Source organism: Gekko japonicus, unplaced genomic scaffold, assembly GCF_001447785.1.
Source record: "Gekko japonicus isolate JY-2015 unplaced genomic scaffold, Gekko_japonicus_V1.1 scaffold1222, whole genome shotgun sequence".
NCBI classification, from domain to species: Eukaryota; Metazoa; Chordata; class Lepidosauria; order Squamata; family Gekkonidae; genus Gekko; species Gekko japonicus.
Window position 1 is genome coordinate 904,081 of NW_015173162.1, and position 19,280 is coordinate 923,360.

At 45.6% G+C, this 19,280-nt stretch overlaps 1 protein-coding gene across 1 annotated transcript in view; it reads left to right on the forward strand.

Moving 5' to 3' along the window:
- CCDC40 (coiled-coil domain containing 40) overlaps positions 1–19,280 on the forward strand; it is a 45,106-nt gene that overhangs the window by 13,035 nt on the left and 12,791 nt on the right. The window contains exons 8-15 of the mRNA XM_015422466.1: positions 1,010–1,253; positions 1,375–1,557; positions 8,833–9,078; positions 10,257–10,470; positions 11,361–11,530; positions 12,663–12,754; positions 12,884–13,004; positions 16,954–17,142. Coding sequence (XP_015277952.1) covers positions 1,010–1,253; positions 1,375–1,557; positions 8,833–9,078; positions 10,257–10,470; positions 11,361–11,530; positions 12,663–12,754; positions 12,884–13,004; positions 16,954–17,142 — 1,459 coding nt within the window. The remainder of the gene's footprint in view (positions 1–1,009; positions 1,254–1,374; positions 1,558–8,832; positions 9,079–10,256; positions 10,471–11,360; positions 11,531–12,662; positions 12,755–12,883; positions 13,005–16,953; positions 17,143–19,280) is intronic.

Genomic DNA, 19,280 nt, shown 5'->3' on the forward strand with positions numbered 1-19,280 from the left:
ACACACATATTTACTGTGTGTGTTCCAGCCTTAAGACGCTTGAAATGAGATGGCTTGTACTTTTCTCTGTCATAATCACTATAGATAATTGTCAAAGTCTGGTGAAATTTTGGGGGAAACACAGTCAAGGCTGCTACTAGATGTTTGAAAAGATTTGTCTAAATAATTGCCAACTAAGTATATATAAATAAATAAATATTGGCAAGCCAACCTGTGACATTCAATGCATATCTTTTGCATTGTCAATTCCAACTGCTGTTCGTACAGGAAATATTAATTCCTGCCTTATAACACTCAGATTTGCTCAGTTGTGCACCAGTCATCAAAACCTGAGAAGGGAAATTCATTTTCTGTAAGCAGATACTGAACTTTTGCATCTGCTCTTCTTTGAATTTTGCTGCCAAGACACAGCTATCTATTTTCTAATATCAGAGTGGAGTTGCCAGGCCCATGCCTTCAGCTACTGAGTGGCTAGCAGAACCCAGTACCACCAAGTGATGTCATCACCTGCACCTATACCGGGTTATTGTAGCCACCGAGTAGCTGAATGCCTACAGGGTGCTGCAACCATGGCCCCTGGAGCTCCATCACCACCTTTTGATGCCCTTTGACAAGGTCAATACATTCCCCTCCCCCTTCAGGGGTGCTCAGTGCTGGCGGCTGCGATATTCCCTGCAACTCACCCTACAAGCTGCTGCTGTTTGGAGGTATCATATCTTTCCAGAAACAGAATATTGCAATTTTGAGTCCTGAAAAGCTGTGACATATAAGCACTGCATGGAGGAAAGATGTCTGTTTTTCCAAAAACAAATAAGTACCACCTACTCTATGTTCTACTGTACAAACAAACAATGCTGGGAAGGTCCTTATTAACAGCTTAGGAAGGCAGCTGGCCCTTGATGCTAGATGGGTCAGTCTGGTCTTCTGTTGCTTTTATAAGAGTTTATTTGAAACCAGAGGCTCTCAGGCAACTTTTTAGCCCTCAATCCATCTCTTTCTGCTCTTGTAGAGAAACCAGGCACAAGCTCAAGTCCTTAGAGATTGAGATTGAAGTCTACAAGAAGTCCATCTCCAAGGAAGAAGAGAGGAATGAGCTGTTAGCCTCGATCTTGAACCGCTCAGAGAATGATGGGAACACAAGTAGGAAATTGATAGCTCAGAGCGTAGCTAAACAGGATGCCATGAAAGTGGAATTTGGCACCTACACTCGTACCCTACAAGAGACGGAGCAAGCCCTCAATCGGGCCAATACGGTAAGATGCTGGGGAGGTGGGGGTCAGGCATTAATCTGCGTTGCTTCTGTGAATCAACCTCCATTCTGCTCCACTCACAGCTCCATGTCCCTTCTAATAACCCTGTGTCTTCCTTTCCCAGGATCGAGCTGCTCGCTTGAATGACTTGGTTACCCTTCGTAGAGAGATAGAAAAGGGATCACAAATCAAGCAGGAGCTGGAGAATGAAATTATTGTCAAGCTGCAGGATCAGCTCATGTCTAACAAGGCGGCGAAATACTTTTTACAACTGTCTACTAAGCTTCAGAACAGAATGACGGATTTGGTATGTGTAACCTTAATTCGTATGGAACTGAAGGGAACCAGCCTCCATGGGCAGTGGAAGGATTTTCTCCTCTCCTTTACTTTGGTTTGAGTGTTGGACTAGGATCTGGGAGACCGGTGTTCAAATCCCTACTATACCATAATTTTGGGCCAGTCACTCACTTTCAACCCAACCTTTGAGAGGCTAAAAGAAGGAGAGAATGATGTATGCTGCCCTGAGTTCTTTGGAGGAAGTGTAGGGTAAAATTGCACTTAATGAGTAAATAAATAGTTTTTTCAGATGGAAGAAATGTTGTCTCTTCAGGTAATCATTTACCTCTCCAAGTAGTGATAAGCTTAGCTGCTGGTCCCTTCCCAGCTGACTTTCAAAGCAATCTGCTTTTTGAGAGTGTTTCTTTGAGCACAATTCATGCAAAGAAAATGCAGCTGGAATAATTTTTTCCTCCTTGTAATATAGCTGTTGTCTTTTTGCATTGCCTAGATCTGGGGATGCCTCATCATGGATGCAGACATTGTATAATAATTGCTGCCTGCTTGGAACAAGTCTGCACAACATAGCTGAGGGTCACTGACAAGAAAGGCTGAGCCAGAGTTGGGGATCCATAGGCCAACAGCACTGGGAGTCCACGTTAGGGACTCCAAGGAGCCTTATGGTCTGAGGCTGAGACCTAGCCTTGTTGTGTATGGTCAGCAATTGGAGCCCTCTTCAAGCACAGAATAAAATAGGAGTGTACAACACTGGCCATTGCCTTTGGCAGGCAATGCAAAGCCTCTGGATTGGCTAGGTCTAGTATAAGTATCAGACCTTCTGCCCTTGACTTGGGATGGGCATGAACCGGGAAAATGTGGTTCAGTTTGTGGCGGGCCCACGAACTGTCACAAACTAAAAAGGCTTCATACAAACTGAACTGGTTTGTTAAGTCCATGAATGCCCCCCCCAGTGTGCAAGAGACACCAAATTTACAGGTGCTCTCCAGCTGACTTTCTTCTGTCTGCCCTCAAAGTTTGGTGAGGATTGGATTTATGGGGTCTGAGTTAGCCCCCCCCAAAAAAGACGGTGCCCCCAGGAAAGTGCTTTCTGTGGAAATGACAGGCACATGTTCAGGAGTGTATAGAACAGCACCCTGGTGTGCTAGAGACACCAAACCTGCAGCAGGTATCCATCTGACTCTCCTCTACCTGTTCTCCATGTTTGGTGAGGATTGGATTTACGGAATCCCAAGTTATGGCCCCCCAAAGAAGGTGCCCCCAACCTCCATTGTTTCCAGTGGAAAACAAACAGCAAAAAAAGCAAGGGCGATAGAAGCCCAGCAGAACAGAATCAAAGTCCCCAAGAATCTCTGCAGTAGAAATTGAAGGTGGGAGGCTTTTTTGGTAGCCCACCAGAACCAGTGCAGTGTGCACTGAGACTCAAACCCAAGCCAGCGTGCAACAACATATGTAGACTTGGTGGCTTAAAACCCTGAGATGTATGTAGACGTGGTGACTCGAAGCCCTGAGACTACTCAAGATCCAAACTTGAAAGTGTACAATGACACATGTAGATGTGGTGGCTTGAAGCCCTGAGTCCAGCCCTGACACACAAACCCAAAAAATGAAACAATGTATGTAGACATGCTGGCTCAAAGCCCTGAGTCCACCGGAGACTGAAAACCCAAAGCTTGCCCAGAACGCTCACAGCCCCCCCCCCCTCAGGTTGAAACACACAGCCAGTATTCAAAGGATAGAAAGGCAGATGCCCCCAGAGTTTTGATGGGGGCTCCCCAAAGTACCCCCATGGCACCTGGGAGGGTATAAGGGCACTCAGCTGAGGAACCCTTTAGTTAAGACTTACACACACAGGTGCTGCAGAGCACACCCACTGACGGGGATGTATTATTCTACTCTGCAACTGGGTCCAGAGCACACCCATCCATCAGGGTGAATGCTTCTACTCTGCAAATAAATGGAAACACATGTGAAGCTGGCAGGGCCACACACCTCAAGTCTTAAAAGACAGAAGGACAGAAAGGCAGACCAGGCATCCCCAGAATTTCAACAGGGGCTTCCCAAAATAACCCCATGGCGGCTTGGCAGACCCCCCCCCAGCCAGACACGACAAGGAAGGGAAGAGTGCCCACAACATGTGCCCAGGCCCACTCAGGCCTAAACACATAGATCCTCTGGTCGCAGCCCACCCCAGGTGAAATTTCTGGTTCTTCACCACTAGTGGAACAGATTGTACAGATAAGAGATCACCTGTTGTGATTGTGAATTGTACAAATGCAATGGAAAGGTGTAGCCAAACAGGGGCTTGCTTGTACGGGCAGATGTTTGTTGAGGTAGATGTTTACTTGAGGTGGATGTTGTTTCCATGAGGTGGGTGTTGCGCTATGAGGTAGATGTTGGTTCATGAGGTAGGTGTTTTCTCATGAGGTAGATGTTTGGGTTGGGTGTGGGGCCAGCCCACCCCTACCCACAGAGGCAGTTGTCCTCGCACTCAAGGCCGCAACCCACAGGCTGGATCACCCAGAGAGGAGGAGGAGGAGGAATGGGGTGACACACAGGGGGACATCAATAGGCCTGGATCTTACTCCACCAGATCCAGAGCAGGGTGGCCCAGCAGGATGAGTTTGACCTTCAGGAAGGACAACTCATCCACCCTGGCCAGGTCCAGGTGGGAGCGGTGGGGGCTGAGAAGTTCTTTCAAGTGGGAGAACATCCACTTGGTCTGGACGCTTGTGGGAGGGCAGGAGATTCATGGCAACACAAGAGAGGTTGGCCCAGATGACGGTCTTGCATAACCAGTATTTGAGGGGATCAGCGGAGGCAGGATCTCCTGCAATCTCTCTGCCAAGGCCCAGTCCTGTGGGAGTACAGCTGTGCCCTTGGGGTTCAGCTGCAGTGCAGAGGCCAGTGCCTGGTCCAGCTGTCAAATCAAGGGGATGACTTGCTCCAGGCTGGCCATGTGGGCGCAGAGCATGTTGGTGGTGTCCTGGAAGGGCTTCAGGACACACACCATTTGGGAGAGGGTCAGCCAGTCATTGGAGTTAATGCTGAGCTCCTCTTCCCTGTGCAGGATGGTCACGGAGGAAATGACATCCTGCACGGTGCTCTTCTGCTCCACCAAATGCGCTATCATGGCTTATATGAAGTTCTAGCAGGTGGGTAGGTCCTGGATGAGCTGGTGTTCCCTCTGCCTCTCATGCAGTTGACATGCAGACTTGATGCTGTGCAAGAAGTGGGCACCTAGGTGCTGGCAGTTTCAAGCAGGGACCACAGCTCGAGGGTGGCAGTGTCCCAGGTGGGCCTCACAGTGCTCCCCAGCCCCGAACCATCCTTCACCACAAGGTGAAGTGTATACACCAGGCAAATGCCCTTGAGGCATGCAGCCTTCACCGCTGCCAGCATGTTGGTGAGCCACAGATGCTGCTGTTGCTGTCCACCTACTCCCTCAGACTACTCTGTTTGCCACTGTGTGGTCTGCATCCAGCCCCTGCACATGGAGCAGAACCACTTTGTAGCCCGGTGGCAGGACTGTCCCCTCCTGGGGCCAACAGTATGGACAGTGAGGTCCTCCAGTTGCCACCAGTGGTCAGTGAGGGAGAGGTAGCCATGATGCCAGCTGCTCCAGAGGTCTGCAATGAAGTGGATGGTTCAACCTCGTCCTCTGGAGAGTTCTCCCTTGACCAGCACCACTGAGGAGTGGTGCATAGCAAGCAAGACTCACCAGCTCATGGTCCTCTGTGAGGGGATAGAGTACCTGGGAGCCAGGTGGTGCAGCAGCTGGCAAAAGGCTACATTCTCCACAAGGGAGAATGGAGGAAGACAGGTGTTGGGTGTTTGTGCTCCTCCAGACATGGGCGTGGCACACCTGGCACTCTACCACACAGGGGTCACTGGGGAGGGTGTGGAAATGTTTTCACAGGGTGGCCTGTAAATGGGGCCCCATGATTGGAGCAAGTGGGACTAGGCACAGCTACTTTCTGGAACTGGGCTGAGAGGCACCAGAGGGGGGTGTACTTGGGGTAGCAGGAGCAGCAAAGACTTCGAATATGGAAGGGGAAAATGCTTCCCCACCAGACTCTGAACCACTGCTGTCAGAGTCTTCTCCAAAGACTTTCAGCAACTGATGTGTATAAATGTGGGTCCTCTGGGGCTAAGCCCCAATGCTCAGCATGAGCACAAGACTGGGTGGCTCAGATCCCTGAGTCCACCTACCTACACCCAAGCCCCAGCAACAGAGAGCAGATCACAAGCAAGAGGGGTGGGGGAATATATAAATGTAGGTCCTCTGGGGAGGCACCCACGCTAAGCCCCAGTGTTCAGTGTGAGCACAGAGACTGTAGCCCAATCTGCATCTGCCGTGCAAGACTGCTTCTTTCACCTGTGGCGCTGGCTTCCATTGCCTCCCATTTGGCTCAGTATAAAAGCTTGCCATCTGCATAATGTTTAGGAAAAGCATGCGAGGGGGGAGTGGTCTCCCGGGGGCGCCACAGCTGCGCTGCGCTGCAGGGAGGAAACAGTACCCGCAACCCCCTGCAGAAAGTAAAGGGGGGTTGACCTGGCGGGGGGGCAGGAAAGATGGAACAAGCTGGGTAAAAAACACAAAACACCAGGCGGTTGCCAGGCAGGGTGTTCTGGGGACTGCCCCAGGAAATAACAAATGGTTCAGGGGTGGGCGTGTTTCCAACCCCCCCCCCCAAAATATAATTGCAGAAAAATGTTCCCTGGGTGCTTTTAAATGCAGATGACTGGATTTTCAGCTAACTTGTTTCCTTTGTGACAATTTGCGTATCTCCTTAGAAAAAATGGGGGGGGGGATTCAGCTCCAGTTGTCTGCTTATCGCTCACAGCGGCTTGGAGAGTGGGGAGGAGCAATTAAACCACCTTCAAATCCACATAATGCAGTTACACACCATAGTGACCCCAGAGTCACCACTAAATGGCAATAAAATGATGTAGACAGCTGATGCTGAGACGAAGCAATACAAGAACATATGCAGAAGGAGATGCAGACAGAAATCTGTAAGACGATGTGGGGTCGGTAGCACAATGGCCAGAAAGACCAATGCAGATTGGACCTGTGGCTCCAAGCCCTGAGTCCACTCCACACCCAAACCCCAGCAGCTGAGCAGATCACAAGCAAGAAGCAATGAATCCCAACAGCAGAGAGCAAATCACAAGCAGAAAACAAAGTAATAACTCTGTTCTGCTAGCTCCGTGCCTCTCTCGCAGTTCACCAGCCAACAAAGAAGAGGGTATGTGCAGAGGTGATGAATATGCGTTCTGAGCCCATAGAGCAGAATGGGAACTTTGTGATTGGCGGCCAGCAGAGCCTGTTAAGGTTTGGAGGGACCCATTGGTGTTTCCAAGGCTGGATAATTCCACCCCCCTGTTGCCTTGGAGTTTTGTAAACAATTTAATTGGTCAGCACCAGTCTATCTCTGTTCACAAGTCACCACTAACATTACTAAAACTTTGTGAAAGTCCATGAACCACAAATTGGCTAACATTAGTCACAAACTTTAGTTCGTGAGCCAGTTCCTGCCCATCCATACTCTTGATTGGTTAATCAGGCCTGTTGTATAAACAGGTACTAGCTTGACCTCTCTGCCCCAGCAAATATCTTCATGGACTCTGGATTGGAGAACATATATTCTGGATCTGGATTTAGGTACAGCTGCCCATCATCCTGACCTAATCTTGGTACTCCTGAGTTCAAATTTCTCTTGAAGTCATAGAACGAGAGTGAGTGACCAGAACCCAAACGTCATAAGATACCAAGGGTCATGAGTCCAAATTCAAACTGTAATCACTAGTTAGAAAGGTGAAACCAGGAGCCAGAATTAAAAATGAACCTATGAACTTGCATAGAGCTCAGTAGACAAGGGGAAGTTATGACTGAACCAACTTGAAAGTTCAGAATGACAGGAAGACAAATGACTAGAAGAAATGATTAGAGGAAACTAAAGTTGGGGCTGGTCAAGGCAAGGGAATTTAGCAGGATGTGCTTGGAATCAGTGTTGCTGCAGACATTTTTTGCTTCCTGTTCCCATTTTTTTTCTAATTCAGAATGGCCAGTCAGGGAGCACAAACCCCAGTACTGAAGGTTTGGATGTAGTCCAGCATAAACCCAGTATCCTGAAGGTTCAGGCTCCACTTCCCAACATTATACAGATTTTGTTAATTGGATTAGGTCAATGATCCTTCTAGTTCAGGATCCCATTTTTACTCATAGCAGGTAGTAAAGGGTGCTGTTTCTGCAACTGCAAATTCAGGCTGCTTCCACCTCTGCCTTAACTCTCAAACTGGAGTGGGATTTTACAGCGGTTCCACATGATGTCACCTCCCTCCTCCTGTCCCCCTTTCATTGCCTTTCATGGTTTCACCTGGTTTGCTCCAATGTTTCTGGAGCCTGCTTTGATCCAGTCTTTCTGGAAACATCAGCATCAAAGTCCTGGACAGAAAGGTACAAATTTCTAAACCACCTCACCCATATCTGGCACCATTTCCCCTAATGCCTGCCATTTATGCTTCTGCTGCTAGGGGCTTTTTGCTGGCGTTTGGGGGAAAATGGTGTGTTGGTATATCACTATAACGGTACAATGGTATACCTACTATAATATTTTTTCCCCTAGAAAAAGTGCTAGCAGGAAGCCTTCTGGCTGTTAGGGAGGGAAATAGCAGGCATGAAGGAATGGGGAGGGTGGGATGGCAAATTACTGTATGGACACTTTGTTGCCTCTGTGAATGGCGCTGCATTCACAGTTGCAAGGAGTCCACAACAGAGAATCTTCCCCATATGGATGCAGCCTTCTACATGTGTATGTACCCTCACCCGTTGTTTATTACCTTCAAGAGAAAATATATAGCCACCTGCAGATTTTCCCCCCAGTGAAAGTAAAAATAGTTGTGATGGATTTTCAGTTAAAAAAAAGAATTGGTATGAAGGGAAAACAAATTCTCCCTGCACCAATGTTCTGAATCAGATGAAAACCTCACAAATGATATCTGCTCTACGTGATTCATATTGGCTAGCATAGCAGGCATTATTTCAAACAATGAGGAAAAAGTCTTAGAGGGAGAAAGAGTTGCAGAAGCCTCTTACCTCTTTTGATAACCAATAATAATGGTACCCAGAGCATATTATCTGCTAAGCACTAGACTTGAAGAAAATATGAGATCCACAAGCCACCTCATTCTAGACAGTACGGTGACCTCAGCATGGTCTTTTGTTCACAGTATTAATAAACAATGTAATATGGGTTCTCTTCTTTTTTCTTGGTTTACCTAGGCTATACAGTTCTCCAAAATAGAAAATGATACAGCCCAAACTGCACTGAATATAACAAACACCAATTGCAGGCTGAATACACTTCAGAAGACTCTTGCAGAGCTGGACAAGGAGATGGATGACATGAATGGACAGATCAACCATAGCGAGTCTGAGATCAGCAGGCACAACCTCATGATTGGGCGCAAACAAGGAATTATCAATCTGTACAACAAGAAATTGGAAATCATGATTTCCCAGCTGGGGGTCAGTTTCCTGTGATTTTCACCAGTTTTCAAAATTCAGTCATGCTGACTGAGAATCTTACTCAACTCTTCAGTCTAGTTTCTAGCATTAAATTTATTTCCTATATTAACAGTCTGCCTTTCTCGTTGAGATGCAATGCAGATTACACAGTGGAAGCTGATATAGTCAATATGATAATTCATCCTATCTATGGTGATATAGTTCATAGTTCCTTACCTTTTACAAAGCACCTTCCTCAACCATCCTTTTATAGTCAAGCCCTGTTTCTCTTATACAAAGGCCCTCCTGAACAACTCCATATAGTTTGTAGAATAATAGAAACATGTAGCCTTGCTGACCACCTCAGGCAGGCCATTCCACAAGATGGGGGCACAGCAGCAAAAGCACACTTATGGACAGTTGTTGATTTTGCCCCTTTGCGGGGCGATATCTGAACGGATGAGCAAATCTGTCATGGTAGTGCATAGGAGGAGAGGCAATCCTGCAGATCAGAGGGTCCAAGGCCATGAAGGGCTTTGTATGTAATAGTCCCTTAAACTGAATCCAGTAACTAATAGGCAGCCAATGGAGCGACTGCAGGGTGGGTTCAGTATGCATGCTCCAGGTAGCTCCTGATACTAACTGAGGTGCAGCATTCTGTACCTACTGGAGTCTCCCAAGTCAACTTCAAGCACAAACCCATGTAAAGTGCATGATGATAGTCTAATCTTGATGTTACTGTGGCATGGATCCAGGTGGTCAGATTGGCCAAGCCAATATAAGGGGGCCTCTTTGATGCTATACTAAGTCGGTAGACAGTGTTTTTTTGAAGTTGCACTAGTTTGCTTCTCCAGCAATAATACTGGGTCCAGTATAACCCCAAGTTGGTAAGGGTCAGCTGAACTCCATCTAAAGTGGGAAGTATATCTGATGAAATGAGCTGCAACTCATAAAAACTTATGCTGGAATAAATTTTGTTAGTCTTTAAAGTCTTTAAGATGTCTCAGGACTTCTGTTTAATTTTGCTGCTACAGACTAACATGGGCTCCCTATATTGAATTGCAAGAAAGGAATTTTGTACATATAGAGGCTTTAGCCACCAAGTCATTTTTTTTCCTAGTTCTGCAAAGCTGAGTACATACAACAATACAGACATGGAAAATTGGGTCAAATAAATAATCCATTGATCCTTACTCCAGGGACAAGAGTTGGGACCTCTGGAACTTGAAATCAAGAAACTGAGCAAGCAAATAGATGAAATGGACATGGAAATAGTGAAGATGCAGAGGTTTTGGTTGAACCAGCAGAGGGAATTGGTGAAGCTGAGTAAAGAGAGGGAAGAGCAACTGGCATCCTTGGACATGCTGAAGAAAGAGATCACAATCAAGGAACAAAAGAAAGTGCGCACAGAGAGTAAGCATGGTCCTCCTCTAGGGGCTTGTTGATAAGGTCTTTCCTCTGAGCTTTGAATAGATAATCTTGTGTGCTTGAATCCCTCATACCTGTGATTTCAAGCCAATGACTTAAATACAGAAGTAATGGTAATATAATGGGAGAAACGTATCACCTGCGTCTCAGTGATGAAGAATCAATCAGCAAAGAGTTTTTCAAGTATCTGAAAATGTGAGGCAATAATTTGGGTTAGGGGAGTAGCTGCTCCTCACATCTCAAAGAACTTGCTACTTTGTCAATAACCCCAGAGCAAACTGCTGTCAAGGTCTTGCAGAGCTGATGATGCATCAAGCTGTGTGATGACTGCATGCTGTAGTTGACTCTTTGAAATCACAAATTTCACAGTGAAGCTCGAAAATATTCTGAATGCAGAAACTTGGTTTTCTGCTTGCAGAATTTGGATATGGAATTTTTGAATGGTTGTGCATGCATTCAGTGCACATGGAGGGCCCCCCCATGGTAAATAACACCCCCAGCATAGTTTTGGCTTAGAAAAATGGCGTGAGGGGGGAGGCAGGAGATCCTCCTTACCCCTGCACTATAGTCCTTATCAGAATCAGGCCCCCACAGTGCTTTTAAATTGAATTCCCACTGGAAACTCACAGATCCAAAATGGCTGCCAAGTCCCCATGGGGGACTTCTTGTTGTTGTGAAATGTAGTTTGGCCCTGAGACAAAGCTTCTTTTAGTACAACAGACTTAGCAACACAAACAGGATGCTGCTTGCAGAACTGTCTATGTTTGTGCAGCAATACTCTTACTCTCCTGTCTATTCTCAGCCCCATTCACACCAGCAGCCTAGGACTCATTCATATTTTAGGTAGTGGTTAGAACCCTGTTTTTCTCCTTCAGATGAAATCCAGCAAGAAAAAAATGAACTCAAGGACATCGAGCGCCACATGAAGAACATGGCCAATGATTTGGAAAAACTACATATGTTGATCAATAAGAACAGTGCAAGCTCTGAGGAGTTGCAGCAAGGCAACACTATTATGGAGAATGAATTTGTTCGTGCCCTCAAGGTATGCCCTATTTCCTGATAGCCATAGGTGAAGCATCAACAATGCACAGCAATGCCCTTGGCACTACCAAGTTTACAGTGTGTGCCACTTCCGTTGTTGCTGGTAAGAGCAGAGCCAGCCCCACCCAGCAGGCAGACATTGATGCATTTTTCAAATAAATCCAAAAACCAAGGGGCATGTGTTACTCTACTTTTCCCACATCAATGCTCTTTCTCTCACTCTGATTCTAAACCCTGCCCCGGATCTCAAAGATATCTCTCATTGATGGTAGCCATGTCAGTAGGCGTGACATGGCCACTGTCATTGCTTCCTAAAGGACTACATATCCTATGTGTTTTTGTTCATTCTGAAGTAACAATTCAGCAGGAAACTTTCTGATGTACCACTAACTTACACAATCACCCTACACCCCTCTGCGTGTCATCTGGATAAGCTCCTGTTACTCTGTTTTGCTAGAGGTACAAGAAAAAAGTAATAGCTTGGTATAAAAAAAGGAAAACAGTGGCCCCGGTCACACGGGCAGGAAACTGCAGAGGAAAAGTGTGGCTGTTTGCCCTGGGGCAAACAACTGCGCAGTTACGTGATCAGACCTCCTGTGGAGGTCCTGTGGAGGTACCGTGGAGGTTCCATGGCAAGGGAGAGGTGCCGATCACAGGACAAGCCGGCGCACAACGAAGAAGCGCGTGCCACGGCAAACTGTTTTTTATTTTTGTGTACATGACAAATGCGCATGCTCCGTTGGGTGCGCATGCGCATCCACAGAGACTTGGACAAAGAAAAAACACCTTATTTGCAAGGGGACATGGGCGGGTGCCGGATGCCACCGGAAACGCGATCAGACGCCCGCCCTTGCCCCGCAGTTTCCGGAAACTAGTTCCTCCAAGGTACTAGTTTTTTGCCACGCAGTTTCGGCTGGAAGCCTCGGTTGAGCCACGGGAGTGCTACGCTTACCAGATGTGCTGGTGAGATCGCGCCCGGAAACTCCGGCTGTTTTCCGTCTCACTTGTGTGGCTTCTGTTACGTGTGACCGCAGCTATAGTTCTCCAAAAGACAGTCTGATTTGGGACAGTGGGTTCTTTCATTGCCCATTTTTCCCTTCGGAATACATAATGAAACATTTCTCTGGTTCTAGGGAGCTGAGAGGGAATCGATTGAGTTGCAAGAGAAGCTGGACCAACTCCATGAGGAAAAAGAGAGACTCATCAACAGCCTAGTGGAGACGGAGTGAGTCTCATGTGTCTTTCCCCCCTTTTGGAAGGAGGAGGAGTCAGCTGGTCAGTCAAACTGTAATCATGGGTTCCACAGATCAAATTTCCTCATGTTGTAGCTTTCCCTTTCCTTCTGTCCTTGAAGGTGTCAGATGATGCAATGGGAAAAGAAGATACAGATCGCCAAAGAGATGCGTGCTGCTGTGGACTCTGAGAGTGGGCAGGGTGAAATCCAGGCCATGAAGGCAGAAATTCACAGGATGCAGGTGAAGTGTATTGAGTAGACTGTTCTGGATTATTCAGGTTGGGCCTGGTTCAGACATAGGTGTGCACTTAAGAAACCCTAAGCATCTAATTAGCTTTCCTATATAACTCCTAGAGGTATACCCCAGTGACATTTCAGGTTCATTAAGAATGTAGTAGGAGCCGCGGTGGCTCAGAGGTTAAGACACTGAGCTGCAGACTGGAAGGTCTGTAGTCTGGCAGTTCGAGACCCGAGTTGCCGCATGACGGAGTGAGCTCCCATTTCTGGCCCAGCTCCTGCCAGCCTAGCAGTTCGAAAGGAAGAAACTGCAAGTAGATAAATAGGTACCGCTTCAGTGGGAAGGTAACATTGTTCTATGCGCCTCAGCATTTAGTCATGCCAGCCACATGACCATGGAAACGTCTTCAGACAGCGCTGACTCTTTGGCTTGGAAACGGATTTGACTGGCTTTCGAACAAGGGAAACCTTTACCTTTTAAGGATATAGTACACTCGTAATACTATTAGAGAATCACTGCTTCCATTTTAAGCTTTTATTTAAAATTTAACTATTCAGCATTCTTAACATTGGCTAAATCAACAGAAAATTATACCATTCATCGTTGTTACATAGATAATTAAAGGAGAATAATTACATGAATCAATAAAAATTTCTCATCCAAAAGATAAGCAGGTTACAGGTAAAGAGCCCCTTGTGAGAATAAACTCTCGATCAATTCAACTTCCCCTTAACTAGGTGTCCCACTTGATAAGGGTGCACATTCTTGGCTAACTTCAAACACCACAAGGTTATCTATACTTGAACTGTCTTCTTAAAATATGTAAACACTTTCAGTTCATTCTTGCTACTTTTTATCTTACCAAAGTCTATTTAGAAATAGTGATTACAAGTTTCTCATACATATGAATATCTTTTGGCCTTCAGTGAATACACTCCATCTACCAACCATATCTTCACTTCTGTGAAGCTGGACATTCTTGCCATTCTTAAATGCTCTCTGCACTTGGGCCTCAACAATTGATATAAGCAAGGCAGTTCTTAATCTACACAAGACTATATAATTGTGTTGTCGTTGTCCTCCTCCTCTTCCTCCTGCTGCTGCTATTCTATTCTGGGTTTCTCAACTTCCTTTTGGGCATCCACAGTGGGTAGGCCAGACTAGCTTTGTTTCTGTGCACAGAGACATTTGCTATGCTTTTTTTTGCTCAAGTCCCACTAATTTCCCCCATAATTCTGGCTATGTCCTTGACAAGATAAATTGTTATGTATGCTGACAAAAGCATCAGAAAACAGACATAATGTCACCCTGATACTCTGAGTCAGACAGCTCTTTAGCATAACCAACCTACCTATACCGTACTCTGATAATCCTCCTGTTTGCTCCATAGATATATCTAATACAGTGAAGAGCGCAGGAGAGAAGGTTGCAGATAGGTGTACTCTGTGTGTTCTATGCCGAATGGTTTCCACGTATGCAATGACGATAAGCAGTTTCAAAGAACAGGAACACAGCTTCTGCAACTAGAATATTACAATGCAAATGAATTTCAAGCATGTTGAATGAATATGATTCTGGTTGCTTACTTCGTCTTAACTTTTATATAGAAACGTGTCAAGAAAGAAGTGGCAGGCAACTGTTAGTGCCAGAACAAGGGAAGCACTGTAAGCCATAATGATGGAGGAGGAGAGGCTCTTGCATATCATTTCAGAGAGTGCTAATTTGTGGTAGTTAACGTTCTGTAGGCACTGGCAAGGTTCTATAGGAATTCCATAAAGATTGTGAAGTTCTGCGGTAATTCAAAAAATGTGTTGCCGAATATACAAATGAACATACAACTGTTGCAGATTTGAACTTTAAAGCATTGTTTAGGATGTTTTGATACAGTAGGCCTGAGAGTTTGCTTTTAGGTTTTTCTGTAGATCTGCAAACATGCATTTTTTTCACCGTTCTAGCTAACTCTCTGGGATGTTCAGAAAATGAATTAGATGGCTTATTAAAGTCATGTGAGGTTCATGGAATTGTGTCTATGTAAAACCTCACATCTCTCAAATTTGGGTTGTAAGACTATCTTATCTTTTCTGAAAAGCTCTTGGTAAGAATTTAAGAAATTGTACATTATCTTTAAATTCTGGCTAGGTAAGAAAATGAATGACATGTATGCTTTTTATTTATAATCTCATTTACACATGTGTTAAAGTTGGCCCATCCTGTCCTAAGAGAATTGTTCCCCTGTCCTGGACCTGAGACCCTGGAACAAGACCCTTGTTGCTAACATAACCAAGATTAATCTGGGCTTGGACCAGTGAACTCTCAGCAGCAGGACACCATAAAACTAAATAGGATTTATTGTAAATTTTAAAAATATATAATTCTAGTGAAGGTTCAAGCACATAAAAAAATAAGCTGGCTTCTTCAGTACCCTTACTGAAAGGTTCTACAGTGCAGATGTTAACTTCTTGAGACTTTGGCAAATTCAGTTCAAAAGCAAGCAATCAGCATAATCCAGAATAGATGTAATGGCAATTTAACAGAGCAAAGCCAAGATAACAAGTGAAGGTAAGGGATGAAGCCTAAGAGAATACCCTACATTTATAGGAAACTTAGGCTACTGATCTTCTGACCTTCCACAACCAATCAGAACACTGTCCCAAGAGAGCTTTCTGGAAGATGAGCAAACTCCCCCCACGTAGTCCATCTGAAACCAGTGAACCAAGTAGGAGGACTGTTAGAAGCGACCTTAGGCCGGTAGCAGTCTGTGCTGGGGAGGGCTGCTTCTCATCAGTTGCTGACATCTGTTGTTCAATGAGCTGCAAATGATGGAATTTTACCCAGCAATAGTTCATTCCCTTGACAACATGCTAGTGTTTCCTGTATAATGGGATTCTTGTTTATTGGATTTGTTCAAGAATAATAAGAATGATTTTAAATAAAGTTCTTAATTTTTAAGTTTAACTTAACCTTTTAATTCAAGGTTTTCACCAAGGCCTGGAATATATAAATTTCTGACTCTCTTCAGTCAGAAGACAGGAACCTATACTGAATGATCATTGAAGAGACTGATCTCATAGCCTTGTGGTATAATGGCCAACACCTTGCTTTAAAACAGTCGTAGAGACCTGTCGGGTCTGCAGGGTGCTGGCTGGGTGCAACATGACTTTTATGCTAGGGAGTTTGGCAGTGGCCTCAGATGATGCAGCAGGAGGAGAGGAGAGTTGGCAGACACCCAAGTCCCTCTCCTGTTTGTGGGTTCCCCATTGCTCTCTCTAGCCCTCTAGGTCTCTCCCACACTCTTCCTCCTCAGCCAGCCTTGAGCTCCCTGCTTAAGTCTTCCTCTTCGGGGCGAGGCCCCACCGAGCCATGCAGTCCCTCTCCTCCCTAGAAGGATCTGGCTGACAGCCAACCTTTGCTCCCAATGGGTTGCTCTCACTCTCTCCTTGAACCCACCCCCTAGCCTTACCCTCATCATGGGGTGAGGCTGACACATCTGTTTCCAATCTCCCTTCAGCCCAAGCTCCCATCCACTGCTTCCCTGTTGCTGCAGCCGGCCTCTCCTCCCCCTGGGGAAAGTCCCTCCTGTAATCCAGCTGTGAGCCTGGGAGACTCCAGCAATGCCTCCCTGAGCTGCAAGATGCCATTTCTTGCTTTTTCTTTTAACAACCATCTGGCTCTCTTCAGGGTTTGTGAGTGCAGGGGTGGGGCTGGGACCTTCACCCCTGGACAAGACTGTTTTACGTAATGCACTGTATTAACTAATGTACTGTTTTAAGTAATGCCAACCACATGCAGGAGTAACTTCATAACAGAACTCACATTCTCAGAACTACAGAATCATGCTGAACCAAGCTTTGGCACCAGTCTAATTCTCATGTGTCCCCTATGTATAGCTAAAATGTAATATAAAGAAGTACATCATTGTCTTTTAGGTGTATTCAGCCTCTGTGTATTGTAGGTAAGGTATGACCAGCTGAAAAAACAACAGGAGAAGATGATCCGAGATATGGAGGCAGCTGTTGCCCGCCGAGAGACCATTGCGATTCGTGGTGAGGGACAGAACAAAATGAATAAAAGAGTGCTCACAAAAGGTGACTTCCATTATAAGAAGCAGGAGCTGAAGAAAAAAATCAAAGAGACTCAGAAGGTATGCTTGTATAAAAAGACATTAATAACTTAATAGGGCAATATAGCTAAGAAGGGGATTTTTAACACTGATTTTGTTTGATGCCCCATCAAGGAATTTACACATGTCACATCAGATCTGATAACAAAAGTCCATGTCTGGCCTGACCATTTTTACACTGTCCCTGAAATAGCACAAATGTTTTTACAGTGTACCTGAAATAGCATTCTGCACAATGCTTCCCAACGTGAAAGTTAGTGCCTTATCAAAGAAGTACTAACCTTCTTCCAGTATCCCTTACCTTTGTTTGGACAAACATCTCAGAACATGTGTCTTCAAGGTTGCTGCCATTGACTGCTGTTTCTCTGATGGTGCTGCTTGTTCTGACTGTAATATTAGGAGATGCTGAACTCTAGTTTATCTTTATGTCTTCTGTGGAGTCCACATGGGACCACACTCGTGCAGGCCTGCTGCAGAAATTGGTTCCAAAGCTTTCTAGCTCTCTCTAGAAAGTTCAGAATGCTACCCCTCCACTGACGCAAGCTGGAGTTTTCCCACCCAAACCAGTACGTGATGGAGGCACAGAGAAGAGTGCTCCTTGCCTTAGTCCTATCTTTGATACCGTGGAGACAGGACACTCTCTCTAGCTCTGCTACTTACCTCAGACTTCAACTTTTTCATTGGTAAAAAACTTTGTTCTTTTCTCTTTTACTGTGGTTGCTATCTTTAGAAAGAAGAATTTCTCAATATGCTGTTTCCTGGAGCCTTGTAAGCCTCGGTTCTGGCCACATGAGCTCCTAAGAGGCACAGTTTGAGGGCTCCCAAACTCTAAAAATAACAACAACAAAAACAGAAGAACCAAGAGATGTATAATATTCCTTGCTCCCCGAAATGGCTGTGTTCAAAAAAGGTTCTGAGTGTGGTCTTAAAATGGCTGCCTTTGGTGCCTTGGTGAGCACCACGTTACTGCATGCCCAATATGCAATGAGTTCTCACCAAACACCTGTCAAGAATGAGCCTCCAAGTTGAAAGCTTTCCTGTGGGAGAAAGCGTTGGGAGCTCTGAACAAAGATCAGATGCCTACCAAGGGGTTGGAATCAGAGTGTAGGGTCCATGCTAGAGGCGTGCAAAAAAAATCGGAATTTTTTGGGTTCAGGTATATTGAACCTGAAAAATATCAGTATTTTCCGATATTCCCGAATCCCAATACCGGTATGGTATTTGGATTCGGGATTTTTCAGAATTCCTGAATTTTTTCAGCTCCATTATACCCTATAGGGACTATTACAGCCAATGGTCCCCATAGGGTATAATGAATCAATCCAGGCGTATCTGGGGCTCGGGGGGGGCTGCTTTTTGAGGCAGAGGCACCAAAGTTACAGTATAGCTGCTGGTGGCTCTCCTCCAACCCCCCCCCCCCATTTAGTTTCAAAAAGATTGGACCAGGGGATCCAATTCTATGGGTCCCCAAAGAAGTTGCCCCCATCCTCCATTGGTTTCAATAGTGGGGGGGAAGGTCCAAGCCGCGACTCCACAGGTGAACTCCGAAGGCATTTCAATGGCTCACAGTCCTTTTAAGCAGCTTCTCCAAGCAGCAAGTTCACCCAGAGGGTGTTTAAAGAGACTGCAATCCCTTTAAATGTCCTTTAACTGACTATTCGGTGGTCCCGAAAAATTCCAAATATTTTTGGGATTTTCAGGCCTTGGCCATTTTGATAGCTGAAAAATAGCCAAATTTATATCTGGCTGAAAGAATATCTGGAAAATGTTTCAATAGTGGGGGGGAAGGTCCAAGCCGCGACTCCACAGGTGAACTCCGAAGGCATTTCAATGGCTCACAGTCCTTTTAAGCAGCTTCTCCAAGCAGCAAGTTCACCCAGAGGGTGTTTAAAGAGACTGCAATCCCTTTAAATGTCCTTTAACTGACTATTCGGTGGTCCCGAAAAATTCCAAATATTTTTGGGATTTTCAGGCCTTGGCCATTTTGATAGCTGAAAAATAGCCAAATTTATATCTGGCTGAAAGAATATCTGGAAAATACCAATAAGGTTCTCAGCTTTCTTCTGTGGCACTTCAAGGGTGCAGGCAATCCTGGAGAACTGGGGATGGGCAGCTGACCTTTGCCTGCTGAATTAGAGCTGGGGGGTGGAGGTGATTCT